The 25,640-nt window shown below is 55.3% G+C and overlaps 2 protein-coding genes across 2 annotated transcripts in view; both read left to right on the forward strand.

Annotated features, from left to right (window-relative positions):
* Positions 1-14,174, forward strand: part of LOC113406969 (capping protein, Arp2/3 and myosin-I linker protein 2-like) — a 105,478-nt gene extending 91,304 nt beyond the window's left edge. The window contains 2 exon segments of the mRNA XM_026653895.1: positions 9,803-9,910; positions 14,010-14,174. Of these exon segments, the coding sequence (XP_026509680.1) occupies positions 9,803-9,910; positions 14,010-14,174 (273 nt within the window).
* A 113-nt stretch (positions 14,175-14,287) lies between these two features.
* The window catches only part of LOC113406968 (capping protein, Arp2/3 and myosin-I linker protein 2-like), a 37,366-nt gene continuing 26,013 nt past the window's right edge, over positions 14,288-25,640 (forward strand). Inside the window, exons 1-4 of the mRNA XM_029912034.1 lie at positions 14,288-14,326; positions 15,853-15,972; positions 21,671-21,768; positions 23,255-23,284. Coding sequence (XP_029767894.1) covers positions 14,288-14,326; positions 15,853-15,972; positions 21,671-21,768; positions 23,255-23,284 — 287 coding nt within the window. The remainder of the gene's footprint in view (positions 14,327-15,852; positions 15,973-21,670; positions 21,769-23,254; positions 23,285-25,640) is intronic.

The following is a 25,640-nucleotide window of genomic DNA, read 5'->3' on the forward strand; positions in this document are numbered from 1 at the left end:
CCCCTGGGGTGGCTCTAGAAAGGGCAACAGGGGGCTCCACAACGGGCGATGCTCCAGAAACTCTGGTCGAGTCTGCAGTGTGAGGAACGGCTCCTGCGGGGAAGACCTGAGACCAGGGGAGTTGCCCTAGGCAGGGAGGCCTGCGAGAGACCCTGACCCAGGGGAGCCTGGGAGGAGAAAGAGAAAGCTTGGGATGGGGGCCTTAGGACTAGACTTGGTTTGGGGAGTGGAGGGTTTGGATGGTTTATTTTATATTGATAAGCCCAGGCCCCAAGAAGGGGTATTTTTGCCTGGAGGGAAGTTTTATTTGAAAAGTCCAAGAGCGGAAACGGAGGCCGGCTGCCTCTAGGGTGACCCCAGGCCACGGGGGGTGCATGGGAGGCTGCTGGCCTGGTTCCACTGTCTCACTAACTAGCAAGCTATACTAGCGGTACAGTCAGGCCCCAGGCCTGCACAGCTGCTGAGTATGACGGTGATCATCTTGACACATCTCCGCCACATGAGAGAGGATGAGTTCCCTCCCATGCTGCCCGGTCTAGCAGCGAGTTGCTCCTACAGACAGGCCCAAGGGACCGGCATGGCACTGCCTTTGGACTGCAGGGTTTTCTAGTCTGCTCCAGGCAGGAGAGAGTCCTTATGGGTTAGAATATTGCCTGAGCATTCGGCTAGGGCCGTATCTGATGGATGTGATGTGCAAGTGGATGCTTAACACTGGCACCGCTCTCCAGAGGCATAAATAATGGTGGAATGAAAAGCTGGTATGGATTTAAATGCCAGCAAAGAAGAAATAGTCTTGTGCTTGTCAACTGCAAGCCATCGACCCTGTGCAACTCACGGGACCGGCCTGGGGTTGGACTGAGGAGAATACCTAGCGCTGATGGATCTTGTTTCTGTCTGTCCCCTGGAGACGGCGGGCCAAGGTCTGCCCTTGGAGCTGTAGGCACCCTTCTAACGGAGTCACTGCAGCTTGTCCCAGTGTGCCAGGGCCTTGACCGAACTTTGTTTGTCCTTTCCCAAGCTGCCCACCCTTGCCTTGGTCCAGACGAAGCGCTTCAGCGTCTGCCCCTTGCAACGTCTGGTTTTGTTGTGCAGCGCCCTCTTTGCTCTGCAGCTGCTGCTCATTAGCCAGGTTCTCTGCATGGTGCCTTTGGCATGGGGCTGCTCAGACTTGCCTGAAATGGTTAACAGAGAACCCCAGCGTGTTAAGGGCACCTTTGTGCCCCATGGCCGTTGCTCGGGTGCCTCGGGCTGGTTGTAGGTAGCCACTGAGGTAGCGCACTCCAGCGGGAGCCAGTCCCAGTTCGCTTTACGGGCTATAGCCCAAAGGTGAGCTTTTGCAGGTGCATATTCAGGTTTATACACCTGCTTAAGTGCTTTGCTGAGTTGAAGACTGAGCATCCCAAGGAGCATTAAGCCACCTCTGGATGCAGAGCGGTGGCTGGCAGGTGTGCGGGCATGCTTCAAAAGACACACTCTGTGGCAAACACTTAGCAGCAAAGAAGGAGAGACCCTGGGTGAGACCTCGTTACCATGTCCTGCAAGCCCAAGTTTGGCCCAGTAGGAAGAGAAATGAAAATGTTGGCTCCGTCCCAGCCAACGCTCGGTTCTCCTGTGAGCTTGCAGGGCTCAGGAGTGCTGCAGGGCTGCTGCAATTTGAAAGTACTTTTTAATTCGTGGCATTGATGGGACAAAACATCTGAGTTAACTGACCTAGAACTAGGGAAGGACATTAGCCAGACCCCCAGAGCCAGACTCTGGGGCAGTTTGGATCTGCAGACAGTGCTGGGAAGGAATCCTGACTACTCCACGCAGGCCCACGGGGAGAGCTCTGTGAAAGTCCTGCCTCCTGGGAGGCCTGTGAGTCTGCACGGTGGGAACAGGAGCAGCTGGCTCGGAGAAGATAGGACTGTGCTTAAAGCTTTTGCCACCTCCTGTAAGTAACCCCATTAGAAGGGGCTTCGTAGCCCATTCCTCCCTTCGTGTATTGTGTTTATACTGGGGTGGAGGGGGGCGGGGCTCCTGTGGCTTTTGACGGAGCCGTGGAAAGTCCCCAGATGGGAGCATTCGGTTCACAAGGCAACAGATCCCATTTTAGTGCTCAGTAACTCCAGCCCTCCATAAACGCTAGAATTCTCCCAGGGCGGGCTGCGGAGGTGAGTGGGGAGGAGGAAGTGTGGGAGGATGAGAGCCCTTCCAGGTGTTTAGCTGGGATCATTACAACCTAGCAGCTGCTCTGTGTCTGACTGCACCCCAGGGAGTCCCTGGCCCTCCTAGCAGTCGGGGAGGGGGCTGGGGGGGCAGTGTTCCATTTCACGGCCCTGGCAGTAGGACTAAACGTATAGAATTAGGATGATAACACTTTACACTTGGTGCTTTTACATTTTCTTTCCAAAGGGCCTTACACACAGTAACTAGTTCATCCCTGGAGCCTTCCTGGGAGTTGGGTAACCCGATGTGACTAACCCCATCTTCAGCTGGGGAAACTGAGGCACTCGGCAGGCCACACCCAGATCTAGGGGAAGAGGGTGCAAAGTGGGTGGGGCTGTGAATGGTGATGTAAGTTGCCCGTTGGGCTCGTGGTACTAGTGCGTTGGCCATAGCCGTGGTTGGACAGCGCTGTTGTTGCACCATGTTGGCATTCAGTGAGTGTGCAAAATGAGCGTGAGGTGTGCTGGCCCAGCAGGAGGGGGTTGCATGTGAGTTAAGATCACATAGCTTTCCTGCCCTGCTTTATGTTACACCCCAACAGTTAGCTGTCTGTCTGGCTAATGCCCCTTCTGCCTAGGCAACATGTAGTGTTACACACCTGCTGGCTGGGTGACTGTGCGTGCGAATTGGGGCACTGGGGCCTCACTGCTGGCAGGAGTTACCCGACCGGCTCTGTGACAGGGCAGGAGGGTACAGGGTCCTGCATGCCAGGCTTGGCCTCCTCCTGCCTTTTTAGTTCCTCGCAAAGCCCCTGTCCGCTCCCTGTCTCTGGAGGCAGGTGCTGGCTGAGGTCTGCATCCCTCAATAACGGAGCATTGCTTGCTCGTTGATGTCTCCTACAGGAACCGTTCCACTCACTAATCTCTACTCCACCACCCAGGGGGTGGCTAGAGCTGGTCACCACCCGGAGGCAGTTGGATGCTCTGAGCTCACCTCCCTCACTTTGGGAGGCAGTTACCTGGCTGGTTTCCAGCCCCCGCCCTCCCAGCTGGAGCCGTGGCCTTGGTGCTCAAACTGCTAAGCCATAGAGACCTTCTGCAAGAGCAGAGACCGTGTTCAGGGGGGGAAATCAGAGGGGTCTGTCACGGGGCAGGACTCACCGGCATGGCACCTCCTGCTGGTCGTCCAGGGAATTAGCATTTCCAGCCTCCGGAGCACCCTCTGCAGGCCGGTGTCCCGCTTGTCGCTGGGCCCGAGTCCCTCCTGGACCGCGGTGCCCCTTTCAGGCCAGGGTGCTGCCCCCTGGCAGTACCCCCACAGATCTGGGTCTCCCCTCCCCAGGGGACCCCCAACCCTCTATCCCCACCTCAGACTATGGCTACTGCTAGTCTCGATCTAGCCCCTGTTCACTGGGGCAGACCTGCAGTGTAAGTGCCACTCATCACCGGCAAAGGGGGTTTGGACCTGCTGCCTCTGCCTACCCTTGGGCTGCCCTCTGCAACCCCCAGTACCTGTCTGGCCTTTAACAAGGCCTCAGCCTGGGGGGTTTCCAGGCTGGAGCTCCCCCAGCTCCTCTAGCCTTCCCCCAGCCCTGCTCCACTCCAGGTACCTTCTCTCACTCCCCAGCAGCCAGGCCCTTCTCCCTCAGACTGTCAGCGCCTGGCTTCACTGGCTGTTATAGGGCCAGCTGCAGTCTGATTGGGGCGTGGCCCAGCTGCGGCTGCTTCCCCAATCAGCGAGCCTTTAGCTCACAGCCCCAGCCTCCTCCCAGGGCAGGAGCGGGTGACCACCCCGCAAGTGATTATCCTCTGAGTGCACACATCCTGCTGGGTGAGGGCTCTTGTCTGCCATGCAAAATGCTCCCTAGCCTAGGAAAACAGCCCATAGAAAGCGACTCCCCGGAGAGCTGTGTGTGCTGCAGGCATTCCTGTGCCCGTGGGCGCATGCCTTTAGCCACCTCCTTGGGTACGACACAAACACGCCCTGGGTTGGCAGTGACCATCCTAGGCTTCCCGCCAGGGAATAGCCCAAGCACCCCGGGGTTCCCCAGGGGGCCCGGTCTTTTGTATCACTCATGTCAATCAAAGGCTTCCTCTCCAAAGCACATGCTTGGACTTGGATGTGAACATGACTCTGGGGATTGAAAAGGAGCTACTGGATGGCCCAGGCCAATGTCCCCGTGTGTTTAGCTGGGGGAGCCCCCAGGGGACAGGGCCTTTCTGATTGGTCATACTTGTTAATGCTCTGGAAGGAGGAAGCAGCCCATTCCTCACCTTAGCGGGTGACGCTGCATGGGGGGCGGGGGGAGAGGGGTAAGTGTGACGAGCAGGAAGGGCAGAGAAACCCTAGAGAGACCAGTGGGATCCGACACAGGAGTAGGGAATAGCAAATTGGACCTGGGAAAACAAGTGGCATTTGTCTGGGGGAAGCCATGGCCATGGGGTGACAGAAGGTGGGGGGAGCAGCCAGCCAATGAGAGGGGAGTGTGGTTTGGGGGTGGACCCAGGCCTGTTAGCAAGATAGCGGGTCTCGTCCCAGGCTGTTGGGTGACTGACACATTTGGGACACGATGCTCGGGTCTGGGCTCTGCCATGCAGTAAAGATAGAGAGGGGGGAGGGGGGTGCAGGCACTGGAGCGGCGTGTGAGGAGAGCAGTGAAAGGGACACTGAGGAGGTGAGGAGGTGAAGAAGCTTGGGCAGGAGATCTGGGCTAGCAGCCGGCCAGCAGGGGCCTGCTCCCACACACAGGAGTGGTGGTGTTTCCAGGGGGCAGGATCATAGAATCATAGAATATCAGGGTTGGAAGGGAATTCAGGAGGTCATCTAGTCCACCCCCCTGCTCAAAGCAGGACCAATCCCCAACTAAATCATCCCAGCCAGGGCTTTGTCAAGCCTGACCTTAAAAACCTCTAAGGATGGAGATTCCACCACCTCCCTAGGTAACCCATTCCAGTGCTTCAGCACCCTCCTAGTGAAATAGTGTTTCCTAATATCCAACCTAGACCTCCCCCACTGCAACTTGAGACCATTGCTTCTTGTTTGGTCATCTGCCACCACTGAGAACAGCCGAGCTCCATCCCCTTTGGAACCCCCCTTCAGGTAGTTGAAAGCAGCTATCAAATCCCCCCTCACTCTTCTCTTCTGTAGACTAAATAACCCCAGTTCCCTCAGCCTCTCCTCATAAGTCATGTGTCCCAGCCCCCTAATTATTTTTGTTGCCCTCCGCTGGACTCTCTCCAATTTGTCCACATCCCTTCTGTAGTGGGGGCCCCAAAACTGGATGCAATACTCCAGGTGTGGCCTCACCAGTGCCGAGTGGAGGGGAATAATCACTTCCCTAGATCTGCTGGCAATGCTCCTCCTAATACAGCCCAATATGCCGTTGGCCTTCTTGCCAACAAGGGCACACTGCTGACTCATATCCAGCTTCTCGTCCACTGTAATCCCCAGGTCCTTTTCTGCAGAACTGCTGCTTAGCCAGTCGGTCCCCAGCCTGTAGCGGTGCATGGGATTCTTCCGTCCTAAGTGCAGGACTCTGCACTTGTCCTTGTTGAACCTCATCAGATTTCTTTTGGCCCAATCCTCCAATTTGTCTAGGTCACTCTGGACCCTATCCCTACCCTCCAGCTTATCTACCTCTCCCCCCAGTTTAGTGTCATCCACGAACTTGCTGAGGGTGCAATTAATCCCATCATCCAGACATTAATGAAGATGTTGAACAAAACCGGCCCCAGGACCGACCCCTGGGGCACTCCGCTTGATACCGGCTGCCAACTAGACATCGAGCCATTGATCACTACCTGTTGAGCCTGACGATCTAGCCATTTTTCTATCCACCTTACAGTCCATTCATCCAGCCCATACTTCTTTAACTTGGCGGCAAGAATACTGTGGGAGACCATATCAAAAGCTTTGCTAAAGTCAAGATGTATCACATCCACCACTTTCCCCATATCCACAGTGCCAGTTATCTCCTCATAGAAGGCAATCAGGTTGGTCAGGCATGACTTGCCCCTGGTGAATCCATGTTGACTGTTCGTGATCTCCTTCCTCTCCTCCAAGTGCTTCAAAATGGATTCCTTGAGGACCTGCTTCATGATTTTGCCGGGGACTGAAGTGAGGCTGTCATTCCCCCGGTTCTCTTTCTTCCCTTTTTTAAAGATGGGCACTACATTTGCTTTTTTCCAATCATCCGGGACCTCCCCTGATTGCCACGAATTTTCAAAGATAATGGCCAATGGCTCTGCAATCACATCAGCCAATTCCCTCAGCACCCTTGGATGCACTAGATCTGGACCCATGGACTAGTGCATGTCCAGCTTTTCTAAATAGTCCTTAACCTGTTCTTTCACCACTGAGGGCTGCTCACCTCCTCCCCATACTGTGTTGCCCAGTGCAGCAGGGTGGGAGCTGACCTTGTCAGTGAAGACCAAGGCCAAAAAAAGCATTGAGTACTTCAGCTTTTTCCACATCATCTGTCACTATGTTGCCTCCCCCATTCAGTAAGGGGCCCACACTTTCTCTGAGCTTCTTCTTGTTGCTAAGCAGGGCCGGCTCCAGGGTTTTGGCCGCCCCAAGCAGCTAAAACAAAAACAAACAAAAAAAAGCCGCGATCGCGATCTAAAAAAAGCCGCGATTGCGATCTGCGGCGGCAATTCGGCGGGAGGTCCTTCACTCCCAGGCGGAGTGAGGGACCGTCCGCCGAATTGCCGCCGAATACCTGGAACTGCCGCCCCTGTCCGGAACGGCCGCCCCAAGCACCTGCTTGAGAAGCTGGTGCCTGGAGCCGGCCCTGTTGCTAACATACCTGTAGAAACCCTTCTTGTTACCCTTCACATCCCTTGCTAGCTGCAAGTCCAATTGTGCCTTGGGCTTCCTGATTACATCCCTGCAAGCTCTAGCAATATTTTTATACTCCTCCCTAGTCATCTGTCCAAATTTCCACTTCTCGTACGCTTCCTTTTTGAATTTAAGCTTACCGAAGATTTCACTGTTAAGCCAAGCTGGTCGTCTGCCATATTTGCTATTCTTTCTGCACTTCGGGATGGTTTGTTCCTGTGCCCTCAGAAAGGCTTCTTTAAAATACAGCCAGCTCTCCTGGACTCCTTTCCCCTCATATTAGCCTCCCAGGGGCTCCTGCCCATCAGTTCCGTAATGGAGTCTAAGTCTGCTTTTCTGAAGTACAGGGTCCATATTTTGCTACTCTCCTTTCTTCCTTTTGTGAGGATCCTGAACTCAACCATCTCATGGTCACTGCTGCCTAGGTTGCCACCCACTTCTACTTCCCCTACCAATTCCTCCCTGTTTGTAAGCAGCAAATCAAGAGGAGCATGGCCCCTAGTTGGTTCCTCCAGCCCTTGTACCAGGAATTTGTCCCCAACACTCTCCAAAAACTTCCTGGATTGTCTGTGCACTGCTGGAATGCTCTCCCAGCAGATGTCAGGGTCATTGAAGTCCCCCATTAGAACCAGGGGCCTGTGATCTGGAAACTTCAGTTAGTTGTCCGAAGAAAGCCTCGTCTACCTCAACCTTCTGATCCAGTGGTCTATAGCACACGCCCACCACAACATCACCCTTGTTGCTCTTGCCTCTAAACTTAACCCAAAGACTCTCAACAGGCTTTTCTCTAGTTTCAAACTGGAGCTTTGAGCAATCACACCGCTCTCTTACATACAATGCAACTCCTCCACCTTTCCTCCCGTACCTGTCCTTCCTGAACAGTTTATATCCATCCATGACAGTGCTCCAGTCGTGTGAACTGCCCCACCAAGTTTCTGTTATTCAAATCGCATCATAGTTCCTTGACTGTGCCAGGACTTCCAATTCTTCCTGCTTGTTTCCCATGCTTCTTGCGTTTGTGTACATGCACCTAAGATAACTAGCCACGACTCATAGCACCTAGACCCATAGCCCGTGGAATAGTCTCCTAAAGGAAATGATGACATTTCTTGCTCCAACCCCAGCTGTGTAGGACGTTTCGGGGCAAAACACTGGCAAATGATCTGAGGAGAGCAATCCAGAACCAGGGCAAGTACTCAGAGTGTGAGATGGATGGGTTCACTGACCAGAAATTGGAGACAGTAAGGCCTACGAATGATCTGACTCCTCACAGCTCTGACGTCACCCAGTTTTGGCCTAGAATTTTCGCCATATTCGCAATCTGTATTCGGTGGGGTGTTTTCGTAGGGTGTTAAAACCTGGGCCCTCGTCCCGGAGCTTTTCCATTAAGTTGAAAGTGAAATGAAACGCGCGCGGGCTCCTGCTGTCCAGGGGAAAGCATTGAAATGTGGCACTTGGGACACGTGCCCCAAGACTGTTGCTGGGAAGAGGAAGACTGGGCTGCTCTTGGCCATCACCCTGGAACCGGGTGCAATCTCTAATTGGTAACGTCACCAAGCATGAGCTAACGGGCAGCCAAGTTCTAAAAGCACCACATGGGCAATTTTCAGACCTAGTGCCGAGCAGCTGGAAACGCTGCAGAAAAATGGCAGGGGAAGCTTTGACACAACACAGGCTTTGGCTTCAAGCACAAGCTCTTGGAAAGGCGCAGAAGAAAACACGCTGATGCAAAGTACACCATGGCAGCTAGACATCGCCCCAGCCTGGCCAGGCTGGGTGTATGTCTCTGAGCCTGCAGGCAGGGTTGTTTGAGAACAGCCGGGAGGTGCTGTGGAGGGTTTGAAGTGACTGTCAGGCCTGCAGCTGTGCGCTCTGTAACAGGGGAGAAACCGTTTCGATGCTGGAAGCAGCGCTTGGCTTGGGATCTTATTCTGGAGTGGGGGGTTTTATGTCCCTTCTGATGCACGGCCATGTGGCACTGAAGGGAGGCCGTGTGAGCTAGTGCAGGGGCTCTCCACCTTTCCAGACCACCGTACTCCTTTCAGGAGGCTGATTTGTCTTGTGTACCCCAAGTTTTACCTCACTTAAAAACGACGTGATTCCAAAATCAGACATAAAAATACAGAAGTGTCACAGCACAATAGTACTGACAAATCGCTGACTTTCTCCTTGTTACCATATCATGCAAAAATAAATCCATTGGAATAGAACGATTGTACTTACATGTCAGGGTATAGTCTATAGAGCAGTAGAAACACGCCATTGTCTGTATGACATTTTAGTTTGAACTGACTTCGCTAGTGCTTTTTATATCGCCTGTTGACAAACTAGGCAAATCTCTAGATGAGCTGATGTACCCCCCAGCAGTACACACAGCCCTGGCTGAGAACCAGTGTGCTAGTGGATAGAGCGCTGTCCTGGGATTCAGGAGACCAGGGTTATATTCCCGGCTCTGCCACTGGCCTGCTGAGAGACCTTGGGCAAGTCTCTGGACCTCAGTTTCCCCCTCTGTGAAACAGGGATAATGTTGCCCTCCTTTATAAAGAGCTTTGAGATCTGCTGATGACGAGGGCTAGGTAAGAGCTAGGGGGTGTTGCTGTTACTGCTATTTTATTATTATTCAACAGCAAATGTATACACAGGTGTATGTGCGTGTGCAATTAAAAAGCAGCTGCATCAGTAGGAACGTCCGGGAGTGATTTGTCACTTTCTCCTGGGATCGCTCCCCCTGAATTCAGCTTTCCCCCGCCTCTCGCCTCCTCTTTTCCCTGCTTCTGCAGCACTGCGCTCTTCTGACTGTGGCGCTTGCTCGTAGGTCCAGCCCGCCCCGTCTGAGAATGACGAGGACAGAAGCATTACTTGCGTGGATGAAGGGCTAGAGGAGTTCTTTACCAAGAAGCTGATCCAAGAGGAACCGCCGTAAGTAAACGAGGTGTATTCAGAACTGTCGCTGCTACTGTGCCGCTTCCCACTGTGCTGTGCCCGCTGGGGGTCAGCTCTCTGGCAACACCAGCCCTGCCTTCTGGGCGTCCGCGGGCCTTGCTGTCTGTGTACAGGCTGTGATACACACGTACCAACCCACGAGGCCTCAGCCTCCAGTCCTCCAGTCCCTGATCCACTGACCACACACAGAATCACCTGCTGTTCCAATAGTTACACCTTAGAACACAGCTCTGCTAAACATAAGGTGGCCACTCCTATGTTCCCAGAACACTGGAGAATTGGGGTCACGGAGGGGGCGAAGCGGTGTGCTCTTATAAAGGGCATCCTCCGTCTGCTACCAGACAAAGCCACATCTGGTTTGTCCCAGTACCAGACGGGGGAAAAACAACCCCAACAGAGGTCTGTCCAGGCCAAAACTGGACGAGGGACCTCCTTAGCTAAACACACAGCTCTTTGATCTAGTTATAGTGAAAACAAGAATCAGTTTATTATCAAAGAGATTCAAGTGAGTGTGAATAAGAAACGGTTTGGAAACGGTTACAAATAAAATCAATAACACACTTTCTAGAGACCAAACTTAGCTCACAAGTTCTCCTCCTGTCTAAAGAAGCTTGTCTCACCCAAAGATTTCTCCAGTGTTTTCAACCAAGCCTGGCTGGGATCCCTTTTCATGAAGCAAACTTCCTGCCCGTTCACTTCCTCGGTGAAGGATCCCCTTCCAGGGTGTCCTCTTTGCCCCCCCAAAATAGGCCAAAACAAGCCTTTGATATTTACATCAATACAGGGTTCCTCTCCCCCATCCTGCCCCACTGTCTATCTCTTCCTGCTACTTTCCTTATAAAGTCCCCTCTGCTCTTTATTAGCTTAGAATGCCAGTGGCTGCTCCTTGTGAACCAGACAATGCTCAATTTACATGTAAACAGATAGATGGACAAACAGCTCTTGTCTGACAACAAACCTGCTTTTCACCTTTGCCAGTGACCAGTCCCTAGATGCAGGCTGTAAGAATGGAATTGTCAGTGTCTATACACAACTCCTTACACGACAGCTGTACGTGCATTTCACAGCAGTATCGATGACTAGTGTGACCCTGGCTTTCAGAGCCCTCACGTGGCATTCTGTGAACTAGAATGTGCATACCAAGCCCAGGGGATTCCTGTAACCTTTAGGCCACGTGCCAGTTAGCATCAAGAGGTGCCTGGCTTACAAGCTAGTGATGCATAAACTGGGGAATCGTCCTCAGTCATTTCTTGGGGTAACATTACCTTGCATGGTTTGAAATTCAGGTCACTACTAATTAATAGTCATTAATGCTTTTAAACACCGTTCCTCTAGGACTCTGAATGGACATATTAGCAAATTTTCACAACACCTGTGTCGGGTGCAGGATGTTATAGGGATCATGTCACCCACTGCAGAAATGCACTCATGTCTTGGGTGCAACACAGCAACTGTTTAACAGCACACAGCAACGGAACACAGCAGTTTTGGTCAGGGACTGAGTAAGAATCTGGTTCAGATCTTTAGCTGGTCTGATTTCAGTGGCGTTCTACCACCTGATACCAGCTGAGGACCGGGCCCACCAAGTCCAACTGAAAGTGCAAGGGGGCATTTAGGATGTCAGAATGCAATTCCCTGAACTGGGATGAGCCCAGGACACTGGGGTTCACACCATTAGACTTAACAATGAGTGTAGTGGGCTCTGCAGCTAGTCGGCATCTCCCTTTGGGGTCCCAGCCAGAATGCAGCCTTTGAGAAGTGAGGCGAGGTCGGCTGATTCACCAGGCTGGGCGCTGGGATTTGAAACTAGCTCTTCCAAGCCCATGGCCCGTTGGGAGGAAATCAGTGTACAAGGGCAGAGTGAGCGAATGCAGTCAGTTGGGACCTGGAAGCCCAAAACGTCTGGGTTGTCCTCCCAGACTCACTGTGTGTCCTCGGGCAGCTCACTCCCGGCATCCGTTTCCACCTCCACAGTGGGGCTGCCAGGCTCTGGGAGGGTTTGTTCTCTGGGGCTGAGAAGGCAGGAAGCACTGAGCATCGCTAGGGGCACACCTTCGAAACCCGCAGCATGGCCTGTGCAGGGCTTAGCTCAGGTGTGTTCGCAAACAAAACTCTGCCCCCCCTTCCTCCCCCCCACATAGGAGGAGTCAAAATTGAGCCCGATTCTCTTTCCTTTGCTCTCCTTTCTTATCCTTCGCCAGTCTCTTTTTTCCTCATTGGCCCTTGCTGTTACCCCCTCCCACAAGCAGCCTGCTGCTGAGCAGGACTCTCTTCCCTGCCGTTGTGTTGATTTGTATTTCCCTGCAGCTTATCACCTGGGCTTTCCATCCAGCTAGCCGTAGTGATCCCTGTTGATGAAACTAGTGTTGAGCTCTGCCCCCCCCCCCCACTCGTGCATCCTGCTTGCACGCCTGCCGCACCGGGAGCCGGAGGTGCTCCCTGATCGAGACATCCCCTGAACTTGGCAGAGCCCGGCTCTGAAATGCACGCCCCATTCGTAATAAGGAGAGCCGCACGCAGCCTGGCTGCCCAGGGGCTTTACCAGCCCTTGTAAGTAGCAGTAGTTAGGTTTTCATACACAGCCAGCTGTTGTCCTGTCCCCATCCTGGGGGCAGAGAGCACCTGTCCACCAGGAGCTCAGTGTTACTGCAGGGAAGAGGGAATTTTAAAGGGCCGGGGCTGTACCTAGCAGACTGTGCTGAGGAAGGAGAGGAGGATGTCTTCTGGGATACGGGCACTCATCACAAACAGCGGCACTGAAAGCGGCGGTGCCCGGGGGGAAGCTGGTGGTGTTCTTACAGAACCAGCTGTCAGTCCTTGCGCCCGAGGGGATGTAAAGACGTGGAAGAGCCAGCTTTCCAGTCCTGTGTCTGCTACCAGCTGGAGTAAAGTTGGCATGGTGCGACCACCCCGGGCTACCTCCACGTGCCGCCTAGACACACTCTTCTTTACTGATGGCCTCTAGGGGGCGTGGCCATCTCTACACTCTTGGACCATGTCAGCCATGGAGGAAAATTGCCATCACGCCTGCCCAAGTGGGAGGCCTTGGGAAGTCCCCTCCGTGCTCCCGGCCAGGAGAGGAGGATACCGCTGAGCGTGCGTCCCAGGGCAGGTTGAGCCAGGACGCTGGGGCTGTCACTGGTGCAGCCTGGATCTCCACCCAGGGCTGCTACGGTCAGTTACAGCTCCTGGTTCTCCACTTCCCTCTGCCCCTGCCTTGATTGAAAGCTGTCCTGTAACCTGGCAGCACCTGTGGTGTAGGTGAGCCGCTGCCCTCGCGGGAGGCCGGGGGAGGGAACGGTGGTGTCAGGATTGCCGGGCCTGGGAAGCAGCAGCCAGGGTAGTTCTGGGACTAGCCACGCCTCTCGAAGCCGCCTGACCTACTGTGGATGAAACTTCTTCATTTACCGCAGTTACTGAATTGCTTGGGCAGAAATCCTGGCTGATTAGCGTGAGACTGTGGCGCGGTGGGGCCCCGGGGAGCGGCTGAGGGCCGGCTGCTCGGGACGGGCTGGGGCAGGGTTAGCACAGGAGCTGAGCGCAGGACCCCGGCCTGGCTAGCTACAGTCCAGAGTGAGAGGCGGCTGCACCTCTGCGGCCGAAGCTCCCGGAGGGGAGACAGTGAAATGTGCAGCCACGTGTGTCTGCAATGAATCTCCCAGGTGGGGATCCTGCCATGCCAACCCCCATCTCCCAGTCCCTTCCCAGAGCCTCCCATCCTGCTGCCTGCCGGGCACCCTGCGAGGGCGAGGACTGGGGCGAGGCTGCGCTCCACCATGCCTCCCCCACTGATTTTTCTAATCCCAGCAGTCAGGGGGAATTCAAAGATAAGGAAACAGCCAAGAGACCACCGAGCCAAGTGCCTTTCCAAGAGGATGGTGAGTCCCCTCTGCCGTGGAGCCGTTCCTCTCCTGCCCCTTCCCTGGGGGCTGACTCCCCAGGCTGCAGGCTGGCAGCAGAGAGGTGCCTGGCGCAGTTCTTGGCATTGGGGGCACAGTGGTTCTGGTACCTGCTCTCAGTTCATGTCTCCGATCAGCACCTGTGCTAACTCTTTTCCTGGCTTCCTCTTCTTGCTCCAGCCCAGCCCCCCGGGGGATCTCTCCTGGCTCAGCCCCCCTCGCGCCGTCTGGCACCCGGACTTTCAAAAAGAAAATAGGGAACTTCTTTGCGTTGAAGAAGCCGAAGTCCAGCAGGGGCTGGAAGTGCGAGAAGGAGCCGGACGGCAGGAAGTCCACGCGCAGTGACATTTCAAAGCCTCCCAGTAAGGCAGGGGAGCCTGGGAAGGCGCTGAGCAAATCCGAAGAGGGTGGGCTTGCCGTGGAGCCCAGGGCCAATGCAGAGCCCAGCCAGACCCCCGATGCCGCCCACAGGGTCAGGCCCAAGTACTCCCGAGAGGGCAAGTCACAGTCACTCATACTCCTGTCTGGCGAGGACGAAGAGGCCTTAGGAGTGAAACATGAAAAGGTAACAGCCCTCTTTCCCCACTGCCCCCTCCTAGCCCCGGGAGCCTGTGCTCCTGGCACTTGCCCCAGTTCAGGGGTGTCCTGAGTGTAGGGGCCCGGGTCATCCCGGCTGTAGCAGGTGCTTTGCTACAGTAACAGCGCAGCAGAGAGCGGGAATCTGGAAGCTCTGTGATGTGTGAGGTTTGTACCCCCCTGGCAGAGAGGAGACCGGCCTGGGCTGCAGCGAATATAAAGGGGACTGTTCATGGAGGCCGGTTCTCTAGCTCTCAGACTGCCTGGCCCCCCAGCCTGGTGTCTCCAAGCAGGGGCACCCTAAGAGTGATCCAGGGTTCGCAGGGATCCGTGGGACGACTCCCATTGACCCCAGGCTAGTTTGGATCAGGCCCCAAGTCCTGGCCTGACCTAGCCAGTCCTGGCTGGTGTCTGCACTGCAGATGGGCTCGGGTGTAGACGTGGGGCTGACTCCCTGCTCCATTCCTGGGGAAGCGGCAGGGGACTTTGGGGGCACAGATGGCCCCAACCAATCCAGCACTGTGGGGTCTGTTGTTGTTGGGCCCCTCCCTGCTCCTGCGCATGTCCCTGGTTGTTCCTGCCTGGGGGATGATTGGGGGAATCCCCAGCGACAGAGGATCAGAAAGAGCCCGAAGCATCCAAGGACTGGGACTAGCTGCTGTGATACAGCTGGGTGGGGGAACTGATCTTAGGCAAACGCGCCAGAGGGAGCGCCAAGGGTAGGGTGACCAGATGTCCCGGTTTATAGGGACAGTCCCGATGTTTGGGGCTTTGTCTTATAGGCGCCAGTTACCCCCCACCCCCTGTCCTGATTTTTCACACTTGCTGTCTGGTCACCCTGTCCAAGGGGGGGCTGTAGCACAGCAGTGATGTACAAACACCGTGTCCTGAGCCAGACTCGCCTGGTGCCATTAGTTACTGCCATGGGGTAGGCGTGTCTCTTGGCAAACCTGCCCTCAGCCTGGGCAACGTGAGGGGAGGGATAGATCTTGCTTCACCCCCTGGGGTACGTTCCCCTCCCGTTGACCCTTGTACCCAGGTGGAAGGGGCTGAGTGTGATAAAGGGGCCTGGTTCTGGCTGGGGGAGGAGCCCTGGAGCAGGCCTTGCAGAAGGCTGCAGTGGGGGTTAGGGGGCAAGGCACAAGGCCATGCAGCGGTCGGGGGCGGACATGGCATATGGGGCAGAGCCGCAGCATGCAGCACCATGGGGAACCCCGGCAGTGCTGCCACTCGCAGGACAGCCTGCCAAGATACCATTGCATAGCCAGGGCCCCACGGCTCTGCCGTTCTGCAGCCCATACCTGGGAGGGCTCAAAGGCGGCTGAAAGCCACGGTGCCACCCCAGGCAGCACAGCCTCTGGCTGCCCAGCACGACGGGGGTGGGGGCCCTGGTGACTGTAAAGAGCCACCTGAGCATGCCCCCGGGTTTGTCCTGTTTGCCCTTCAGAGGCGGCACTTTGAGAAGAGTGACGGGGAGATCCCCAGCTCCTTTGAGCAGCGCGTCCATGTTATGCTGCACCGGATCGGGGTCACCAAAGTCCTGTCGTCCGAGGGGAAGAAGAAGCAGGTGAGAGGAGAAAGAGAGACACACACACGTACCCTTCCCCCAGCCCCACTAAGTGTTCCTCGCCTACAGGTGAAGAGTCAGCATTGCATGGACTAGCCCGCAGGAAGGTGCAGCTCGGAACCCAGCCCCCCCCAGCCTTATTGCTGACCCCCCCATTTACATGAGGGGAATGGGCCCCCAATAAGCAAAGAGCACCAGCATGCCGAACCCTTCCCATCCCACTGTTAGAATTAAACTACAGCAGACTGGCCACATGCTCAGAGTACTGCAATGGCCTGACACGTGTGAGAGTACACCGCTGCCTTCTACTGGATGCAATCGGAACAACAGCTGTGTGACATAGGCCCTCCACTGCCAACAGCTAGTGGTGATTCTCCGTTAGCTGAGATGGCTGGCAAGCAGTGAGTTCTGTGCCCTCTGTCATTGTGACGTGGTCACATGCAGTGTAGGGGTAGCTGTTTGCTACAGTGTACTCTCTTCTCAGTGCACAAGCATAACCCGCCCATTCACCATTTGTGAAAACAAAAGTGTGGGGAGACTGAGGAAGGGATGTGCCAGCAGTGTGACAACTGCTCCAGCTGGCAAAATAATCTAGTGATCCTTTCTGGTCTGAGACCCTTGTGAGACGAGCCCGTTAACTGAGCAGGAAATCTCCCAGAGCGTGGTGTGTTCCAGGCAGCCATGAACTCACTGCTTCAGATAGTAGGTTATTTGACAGAGCAGTCGCTCCATGGCAAACCCGTGGCACGTTAGCAGATGGGGATGTTGATACAGCAGAACTGTCTGTAGAACTGATACAGCAACAGCTTTTGGGACCTCATCTAATGCAGAGAGCGCGTAAAGCGTTTGCTATGGAACGAATAATCCTGATGGCTGGTTGTGAGGCTTTGGGGGTTCACCCAGCCCAGTGAGGGGCTGCGTCACCACCTGCCCTGGAGCCCTGGGTATCTGCACTGGGAAGCTTTGGCTCAGAGCCCCACCACCAGCAGCATGCTCACAGCACAATGGTGTCACCTTGGCTTCCACCAGCCTGGGTGCTCTTTGCAGGGTGACCCCAACAGCCCCTCCAGTCCCAAGTGCCCCCCAAACTGACTCCCCTGCAGTGGCCCGTCCCTCTGACTGGACATTCTGTCACAGACTCACAGGACTTGTGCTCTCTCTCGGCTCCGTACGGTCCCTGGGAGGAACCCCCTTCAGTGCGACAGACCTTCTCGGGGGTCCACTCTCTCTCAGGGGTTAAGCCGTAGGCCCCTCCACCTCCTGGAGCCCCACCTCTCTGAGCCTTCAGCACACCTGTCTCTCGCCATGGGCCCCCCGGGCCACCACACCCAGAGGGAATAATGCAACCCCCATCCTGAGACTGGAGTGACTCTCAGCCAGTGTAAAACAGGAGGGTTTATTGAGCATCTGAGCCCAGCACAGGAAACTCTCCGGGCCTTCAGGCCTGGCCTCCCTCAGCACAGCACATCTAGGTCTCTCCAGCCTCCAGGGGGACTCTGGCTGCTCTCTGCTCCCAGCCCAGAACCCCTGACTCCCAGCTGGGCATCTGATATCACCATCCCCCAAGTCCTGCCTCTGTCCTTTGTCTTCTGTCCCAGGTAAACAGGCTGCCTGGGTCTCCTCTCCTCTTAGCCTCTCCTCTCATCCGCCCTTTGTTTTCCCTCTGGCTGGAACCGGCTGGTCAGGTCACCGGGGTCCTCCCTCCACAGCCCATTGTCCTCCCACTGGCCAGAACCAGCTGTGACTCCCAAGTGGGGCCTCCCAGTCACCAGGTCACCAGTCGCTGGGGTATCCATTCTCCAGGCCGTTTGCTGGCCCTCTGTAACAACAAATGCCCTCTCCCACCACCTCGTTAAACCAGTAACACCCAGGGAAACGGAGTCCCACGCCCTCTGCGTACAAACCACTGGAAACAAGAAAACTCCCTGCTTTGTCACACACTCACAGAGCTAATCCCAAGCTCGCTGCCTCCAAAGAGCCAATGCACACACCAGCTTGGTAGCTCAGCTGGAGTTACATGCTCAGCCTGGAGATGGCGTGTAATCAAACGAATACGTGTGTTAACAGAGACCCTAGAAGGAAGTGATTTCTGGCTACGAAAGGGTTACAAACAAAACAGAACAACACGCTTTCTAGGGTCTAAAACTGAATTCAGTAAGATGTAGCTTTGCCTAACATTGTTTCTTCCTTACCCCAAGTTGTCAGCATTCTCCAGTGTGACGGGCTTTTCCAGCCAGGACCCAGCCCTCACAGACTCCAAGGACTGGTTTCTTTGTTCCCTCAGGAGATGAATGACTTGAACGTCCCTTTGCCCCGGCTCCTATTACCCCATTGTCTCTGTTTCAAGAGCCAGGACGGCTTCTTGGGGTGCAGACTCCAGCCCGTCATGATCATTAAGCAGTCCTCTCCCGCACTTGCTCGCTTTGTTTACCTTCTATGTGAATGTACCTTTCATTGTTCTCTGTGATCAAGCTGGTCAGACAAGTAAATCCCCCTTCCTTTTGTCTAGGGCGAGTTGGGCTTTCTGAACATATTCCCAGCCTCCAGCTCTAACCCTTTGTACGCAGCCTGTCCATACATTGCGCAGTGATTATCAAGACCAGCGTGTCACCAGTCTGTGTATGAGACTTTACATGCCACCTTTTAGGTACAGTTGATGACGACAGTGTGCTGGGCAATGAGTGGGTCAGGCCTGATGTGTCACGCTATGGTGTGCCCTTTGCCACTGAGGGGCCTGGGGGTCACACCTGTGTTTAACATACATGGCTAGCGGCTCCAGGTGAGTGAGGTGATATGTGGCTTGAAGCAGGGCTTGTTAGAGGAGAACTCCTGTGAGCTCTTTATTTAGAGAATCGAGGGGCAGTTTGAGAATCTACTAGGACTCCAGAATCTTGCTTTGTTGTAATGCAGCTGCCCTGATTTTGCAAGCACAAATAATTGTGTTTCGCCGCTGCTGATGGCAGGCGTCCAGGTGGATAGCTGAGTGCTGCCTTTTACGTGTGTGGTTTGTTATGGGCATGGGTTACCGAGGGAGGTGGTGGAAGCTCCTTCCTTAGAGGTTTTTAAGGCCCGGCTTGACAAAGCCCTGGCTGGGATGAGTTAGATGGGGATTGGTCCTGCTTTGAGCAGGGGGTGGGACTAGATGACCTCCTGAGGTCCCTTCCAACCCTGATATTCTATGATTCGATGACTCTATGATCTGTGGGCACAAATTAAGAGGCTGTGTTGCAACTTTGCCCTGTGAAAATCTGCAATGCCGTGTGCCGCTATTGACAAGGAGGGTGCCAGCCTACAGGCTTGCCTTGAAAGGCCACAGGGGCCAAGAGCAAAAGGTGAATGGAAGCCATCAGAGCCAGGGGAGCTCTGGGGACTCAGCATTGCGTTGGCTTAATGCATTTTTCCCCACCTCGTCCATGAATATTTCAAACGCTGCTGGGAACGGCAGGGGATTGTGGGAACAGCTCTCCCTGCCTCCCTCTGGAATTGAGAGAAGCCCTTCATTAAGCATCTGCATTGCTGCTCCTCATTGCCACCACGTACGTACGTGTTGGTCAGCCCTGTAGAGGATAGAGTGGGGCTGCTCGCTGCAGTCATGGGGGGGGGTGCTCTTTGGGCAGAGAGGGTGTCTCCCTGTGTGCTTGGGCAGCATCCAGCATGGTGAGCCCACTGGGGACCCGCGGGTGCTGCCCCCATCTACATGTCAATGGCGGGTCAGCAGCATGTCCTGACGCCGCCCACAAGCAGCAAGAATTAGTGCATCTTGTACGGGTTCAGTGAGGCAGATTCACACCAGACCTGCTCTCTGCACTGGCTTCCCATAGGAAAAAGAATCCGATTTGCGGTTTCAGTCCTTATCTTCGAGTGGTCCATGCCCAGGGTATCCACTAACATTGTGGGATGAAGATGTCACGGTCAACAGCCCTGCTCCTCAGGCACAGTGGAACTCTCTGCCACAAGGCTGAAGCTCGTCTGTGCGGGAGGCAGAACTGTCTGGGGCCTGGTCCTGGAACTCCCCCAGGAGCTAAGAGTCATCACAAACCTCCCCACCTTCTGCTCCAGTGCCAGCCATGTTTCTTAACCTTGCCTTCGCCAGCATACACATAGAACATCAAAATAGCCCTACTGAAACAAGACCCTCCATGATGCACCTGCCCCAGGCACAGGCTGGGTGAACGAACATGGGACCGCTCATAGTCATGTTGCTAGATGCACTACTGGAAGGTGCTCAGGTACCCCTGTGTAGAATGGTGAATGCTGTTCTGCATATGACGCTTAGGAAACACACGTTTGATCGGCCTAGGACCAGCAAATAGAAGTGACTACTCAGATCTCTGTCCTGGAGCCCATCTAGACCTGTCTGCTGTGGTGTCACGTCTTTGTCTAACCCCTGTATGTGCCCAGGATTTTCCTGAGTCCTTAGAGCAACAGCAGGTCGTCCTGCTAGCTAACTGCCTCCGATGGCTGGCCTCCTTTCTAATATGGCAGCACAGCCATGGTCATGCTGAGATCATGTATGAATGCCACCGGTGCCATGCCGACTGCCTCAATCACATGCAGGTTCAGCCCTCAGCCTCCTGGCACGCTGGCAGCATGGCCTGTGGCTGGGGAGAGGTTGGGCAACCCTGACTTCTCATGAGCTGATGATCTGCTGCAGAGCTGGAGGGGCAGGGAGCAGCAGGGGCTACTCTTCCCTCCTTTGCTGTGTGCCCAGGGGGAGGCAGGCCCTGGCGTCGGTTGCTTGAATGTTCCCGAAGGCTGATCTTTCCGGATGCTTGATTCCCATAAGCGCATCAGCAGGAAGCAGGCGCTTTGGTGGAAATCAGCTGCCTTTCTGTAGAGTTACCTGTACCTCCCCAAGAGCTGCCCCTGCGTTTTCGCTAGGGAATTCCCTCTTTGGGAGCATTGGTATTGCCCCTGGGTCTGAAGGCCTCATTATATAGCATGGGCTGCCGCAGGGCCAGTGCCCATATAGTGGATGGTCGCACGAGAACACACCCTAGCAGCCAACGCTGGGAAAGGCTAGTCCATGCCAGCACCCAGGGCAGAATTGTTCCCTGCGGTCCATTCTCCTGGGCTTTGCGCTGCCCAGTTCTAGATGACTCAAGCAATGGAATTTCCACCTCTCCCCGTAGAGACCATTTCGCAGTTTGTTTTTCCTTTGCTCCATCTCATGCCTTCGCTCTCTGCAGTGCCCCCTTAGCCAGCCCACGAACTCCTCTACTGTCGTGGGGCCTGATTCAGAGCCGGCGGAAAGAATCCCGTTGACATGAGTGGGTCCCCGCTGTAGAAATGCCTCTCGTGCCCTCCCACTCACAGCTCTGGTCAGTGACTTTACAGTGATAGTTGATCCTTCACCTTGCCTCCTCCCTCACTCCCCTTTTCTACTTAGCTCTTTGGGATTGCCTGGTGGTGCGACTGAGGCCAGTATTCTCAGAGCAGCCTCACCGGTGTCCCGTATTTTCAGACTGTCGCCTCCCTGCTCCCGGGCGGCGATGCCCCTGCACTGGGTTTTGATGTTACCCTGAGCACATTGGAAATCTGCCTCTGTCCACAGTCACTGCCAGTGCATCAGCCTGTCCCCCCACCGGGGGTTGGACTGCACTGGCCCAGACTGGCCTCTATTTCCTACTTGTGTTTCTAACCCCTCTCAATCCCTCCGCACTATTTCGGCCCTATCCCAGTGTAGTGTTGTCCACAGGTGTCACTGATGGTAGCACTTGCCCCGTCTCAGTGCCTTGCGCTGAGCACCATCCTCCTCCGGTGCTCTTCTCCACGCCTCTCTGACGTCACTTTCGAGTAAGCACTCGCCAGGTGATGCAGCCAACTCTCCTGAATAGCCCAGTTGTACCAGCTCCGCCGCACTCCCTTCCACCACTGGGGGCGCTCAGCACCTCTCACGGGCCGGCCTCCGATGGGTGCTCAGGGCGTGTTGCCCTGTAACAAATGCACGTTCCCCGAGGCACCCTTGCTGTGAGAGCTGCCCAGGCAGCCTGCTCCCGTCAGTTGCTTTATTTCATTTACAGCTGCCAGCCTCTAGGACAGGGAGCTGCTGTTCCAGCCATGGCTCATTTACCCTCTGGGTGCTCATACATTCGTGCGCTGGCCCCAGGCCACAACCCGCCCTGCTAGCTCTGAGCCAGGTCTGTACCTTCAGACCCCTTCTCCTCCTGTCCCCCAGGCAGCACTGGGAGCAGGGCTGCTCACCCAGCAGCAGCCCTTGGAAGCGCGTATGAGATCTTTGCCCTGGTCCCTCGCTGGAAGAGGCTAGCTTTGTAACGGTCAGTTATGTTAGAGCTCCAGTCCATAGCTGCCAGTGCTGAGAGGAAGTTACGGAATCCCCTACTGCACACGAGGGCCCTGGCAGTGGGGCTGGTTGAAGGTCAGAATTCCCCTCCCCCCCGCTACTGAAACGGCCTGGCCTTCCGTTTGGTCTAGATCCCAAGCCTCTGTCCCAGGAGAACCAGGTTTCCCGAGGGTCGCTGTGACTCTGTGAGGGACACTAGATATACGGGTATTCAAGGAGAGTGGAGTCTGGGTGGCAGGAGAGATGATTGTCATCAGCCTTAATCAATGGCAAATTCTCGCCATGTGCCCTGTGCCCAGAACTCTGCTGGAGAGTGGGTGAGCTCTCCCGGCACTGCCAGCCCGGCCCGCTGCCGTCAGGGGGTGTGGCCATGTTCCTGACTTCCCTAGCCGTGTTGGGGCTCGGAGAGGAAGCTCTTCACAGAGCCTGGCCCTTCCCAGCAGGGAATCCCGGGAAGCCTGCTGGGCAAGCGTGAGACAGCCAATGGCCACAACAGTAGCTAGCTCCCCGGCAGGGCTCCCTGGAAAGTCGCCTCGGCCGCTGGGCCAGATGCTTACACCCAGACTGAGTGGAGTCGGGGGAGGCCGTGGCTGGGTGGAGGGTTTGGCTTCTTCCGTCCCTGCAACATTTCAGGTGAAGATCATGGAAATGAGCTGCTGGGGAACGTTCCCCCAGGTCCCGTCCGGGTTGCATCCCCAGGCTCAGGCAGGATGGTTTCCTAGGGCGGGTTTGCTGATGCTTTGGCCAGTTTAGTTGGAAATGTCCCAACCGGTGTTGTGTCCAGGAAGTCTCTGCTACAGTCATGGGGGATTTCCTTCCCGTTCAGCCTCAGCTGTCCCTGTCTTCATTTCCTCCCTGTAATTCAGCCTCCCGTTAGCAGCATCAGCAGTTCCAGGCGCCCTCGTACGGGAGGGGAGGTTTTAGCAGGAGGTTCTGCCCGTGATGGGGTTTTCTTTCCGTTTGTTTTGCAGAGTAAAGAAGGAGAGATCAAAAAAGCTGGTTCAGATGGTAAGTGACATTGGATGCATCCTATCTCTTGCCAGTCTTTATCAGGGCAGCTGGGTCTCAGGCCAGGCTGGAGGAGCTCAGAGCAGGTGTCAGGGCCCAGAAGGTCTCTGGCAGGGCTTGGTGCAGATTGATGCTAGGCACGCCACAAAAACCACCCATTAAAAACATATGCAAGCAGCATTTCCCACCCTGGGGAAGAGCTGCCGTTATTTGTCTTGCCCGGAATTGCAAGCCCTTTTCCCTGCAAGGTCTTGGCCAGTTGAATATCCTAGGGCCAGCCCCATCATTCATTCCTGAATGTCCCACTGACCTGGTCTGCACTGGGATGTTGTCCCTAAAGTTGCCTCCCTTCCTCCAGTCACTGCTACGCTAGAGGGGGCGGTGGCGGCAGCAGCAGCGGGAATGCTAGGATAGGCACTGGTGTGGTAACCCCCGCGGTGGGTAGCCCTCCTCTAAGACAACATGGTGCTTCAAACAGCAGTGGCTGCCGACGCTAGCGCCCTGGGGAACTGCACAGCGGAGCAGCAGAGATGAAATGGGGGAGATCCCTTCTGTAAGAGCTACTCCTGCCAGCTTTGCCGGGACGCTGTGCTCTCCAATCCCAGCACAGAAGCAGGCTGGGTCCATAGGTGATTCCTCTACCAATCCTCAGGGGTCTGGCAATTCCTGTAGAGGTCTAGGCTTACTCCTCGCTGGAGACAGGAATTCCCCCTTCTCTGCAAGAGGCTGGGGGCATTCCGGGGGAGGGGTTCCACGTCCTGACATCTCCAGTACTGGCCAGAGCCAGCGTGGCAGACTCTGGGCCCAGGCAACACAAATTTGGATTCAAAACTCCCTTTTTTTTTTACTTTTTTTTTTTAATGATTCCAAACGCTTTTGTGTTGGTCAAAAAGGCATTTTCCACCTCGAACCAGTCAGATAGAAAAGTGACCAGCTCTCTGGCGAATTGTGTCCTGGGGCTCAGAATTTACAAACAGCTGGAAAGGGCGTGAGATCCTGCAGGCCTGCTGCCAGCTAAGGGCCAGAGCCTGCTCCCCTAAAGCCAGGGGCAGAACTCCTCTTGACTTGCCCAGCAACAGGAGCAGTCAGTTCACCCCCCCGAGCCTCAGTTCCCCAACTTCAAACTGGAGCTAATGATACTGAGCTCCTGTGTAAACACGCTTTGAAAGCAAATGCTGAAAAGTGCCAGAGAAGAGCCGTGCCCAGCCATGTCTGTAACTTTGTGCCCAGCCTTGGGGTCCGTGGGGAGCAATCCCAATGTGCCAGTCCCTATGGCATTCCCAGGGGAAGAAGCACACACCTGCTAGCTCAACATTCCCAAACTGAGCAGCTGGTAACTCCCCTGGTGCAGGAGGAGGCAAGATCCCACATAAAAATACGCAGGCAAATTGAAAAGTAGCCCGTCCGCCAGAGGCGGGAGGGGTCATACGCTGCACTCCAGCCGTGCCAGCCGGGCGGGGGGAAATCCCTGGCTCTGCACCAAGGCCTGATGGCAGGAGTCTGAACTACCTGCTAGGAGAGCGTGCAGCCAGGTGTGACCACGTCGTCACATGGAGCTGTGCTGTCGCTGCACCAGTCGACTGGCCCGTGTGGACACACTTACACCAGCGGAAGGCTTGGGTTTGGTGTGGCTCTTCCAAGTGACATAAACTAAACCAACAAAAAGGCCCCTTACACCAGCCTGTCCCCCCGTGGGGGCGGTTAGCCTATGTAACTGGAGTGGTTTAAAGGCACTGTGTAGTATAATGCCCGTGTAAAGGCCCAGTGCAGGCCTCAGCCGAGCTGTGAGGCACTAGCGGGGGGCCAGCTCCACGCTCCCCGTAGTGGGTCCGGTGCCTGATCACACATCACACCCCTGAGCGCACAGTTCCAACCAAAGCCAGCGAGCACGGGGCTGCTCAGTGCTTCTGAAAACCAGGTCCCACGTTTCCCCCCCCACCACAGTATTTAAGGTCAATGTTTCCCTGCAGCTAGGTAAACCCATTCCTCAGTTATCCCCTCTGCACTCAGGCTCCTGGGCTGACTCTCCAGGGGATCTGGCACCTGAGCGCTCCTAGCGGCAGCGTGGCTGTGGAGCTGGGTTATTGGGGGCCAGCCCCTTGGCTCTTGCTAAGACATAGGGCAAGGTTGGAAGGGAGAGGTTTGCAGTCCATGGAGGGTTTAAGGTGCAGTTCTGCTTTTGGCAGTGCCTGTGTTTGAAAACTCTCAAAGCTCTTCCTTACAGCCCAGATCTGCTCCCCCAGGTCCCAGTCCCAGCTGCTGTGTCTAAGGCAGTGACTCAAACTTTTGTACTGGTGACCCCTTTCCCAAAGCAAGCCTCTGAGTGCGATCCCCCCTTATAATTTAAAAACACTTT

The sequence above is a fragment of the Terrapene carolina genome, unplaced genomic scaffold (assembly GCF_002925995.2).
Source record: "Terrapene carolina triunguis isolate 2854851 unplaced genomic scaffold, T_m_triunguis-2.0 Scaffold168, whole genome shotgun sequence".
Taxonomy (NCBI): Eukaryota; Metazoa; Chordata; order Testudines; family Emydidae; genus Terrapene; species Terrapene triunguis.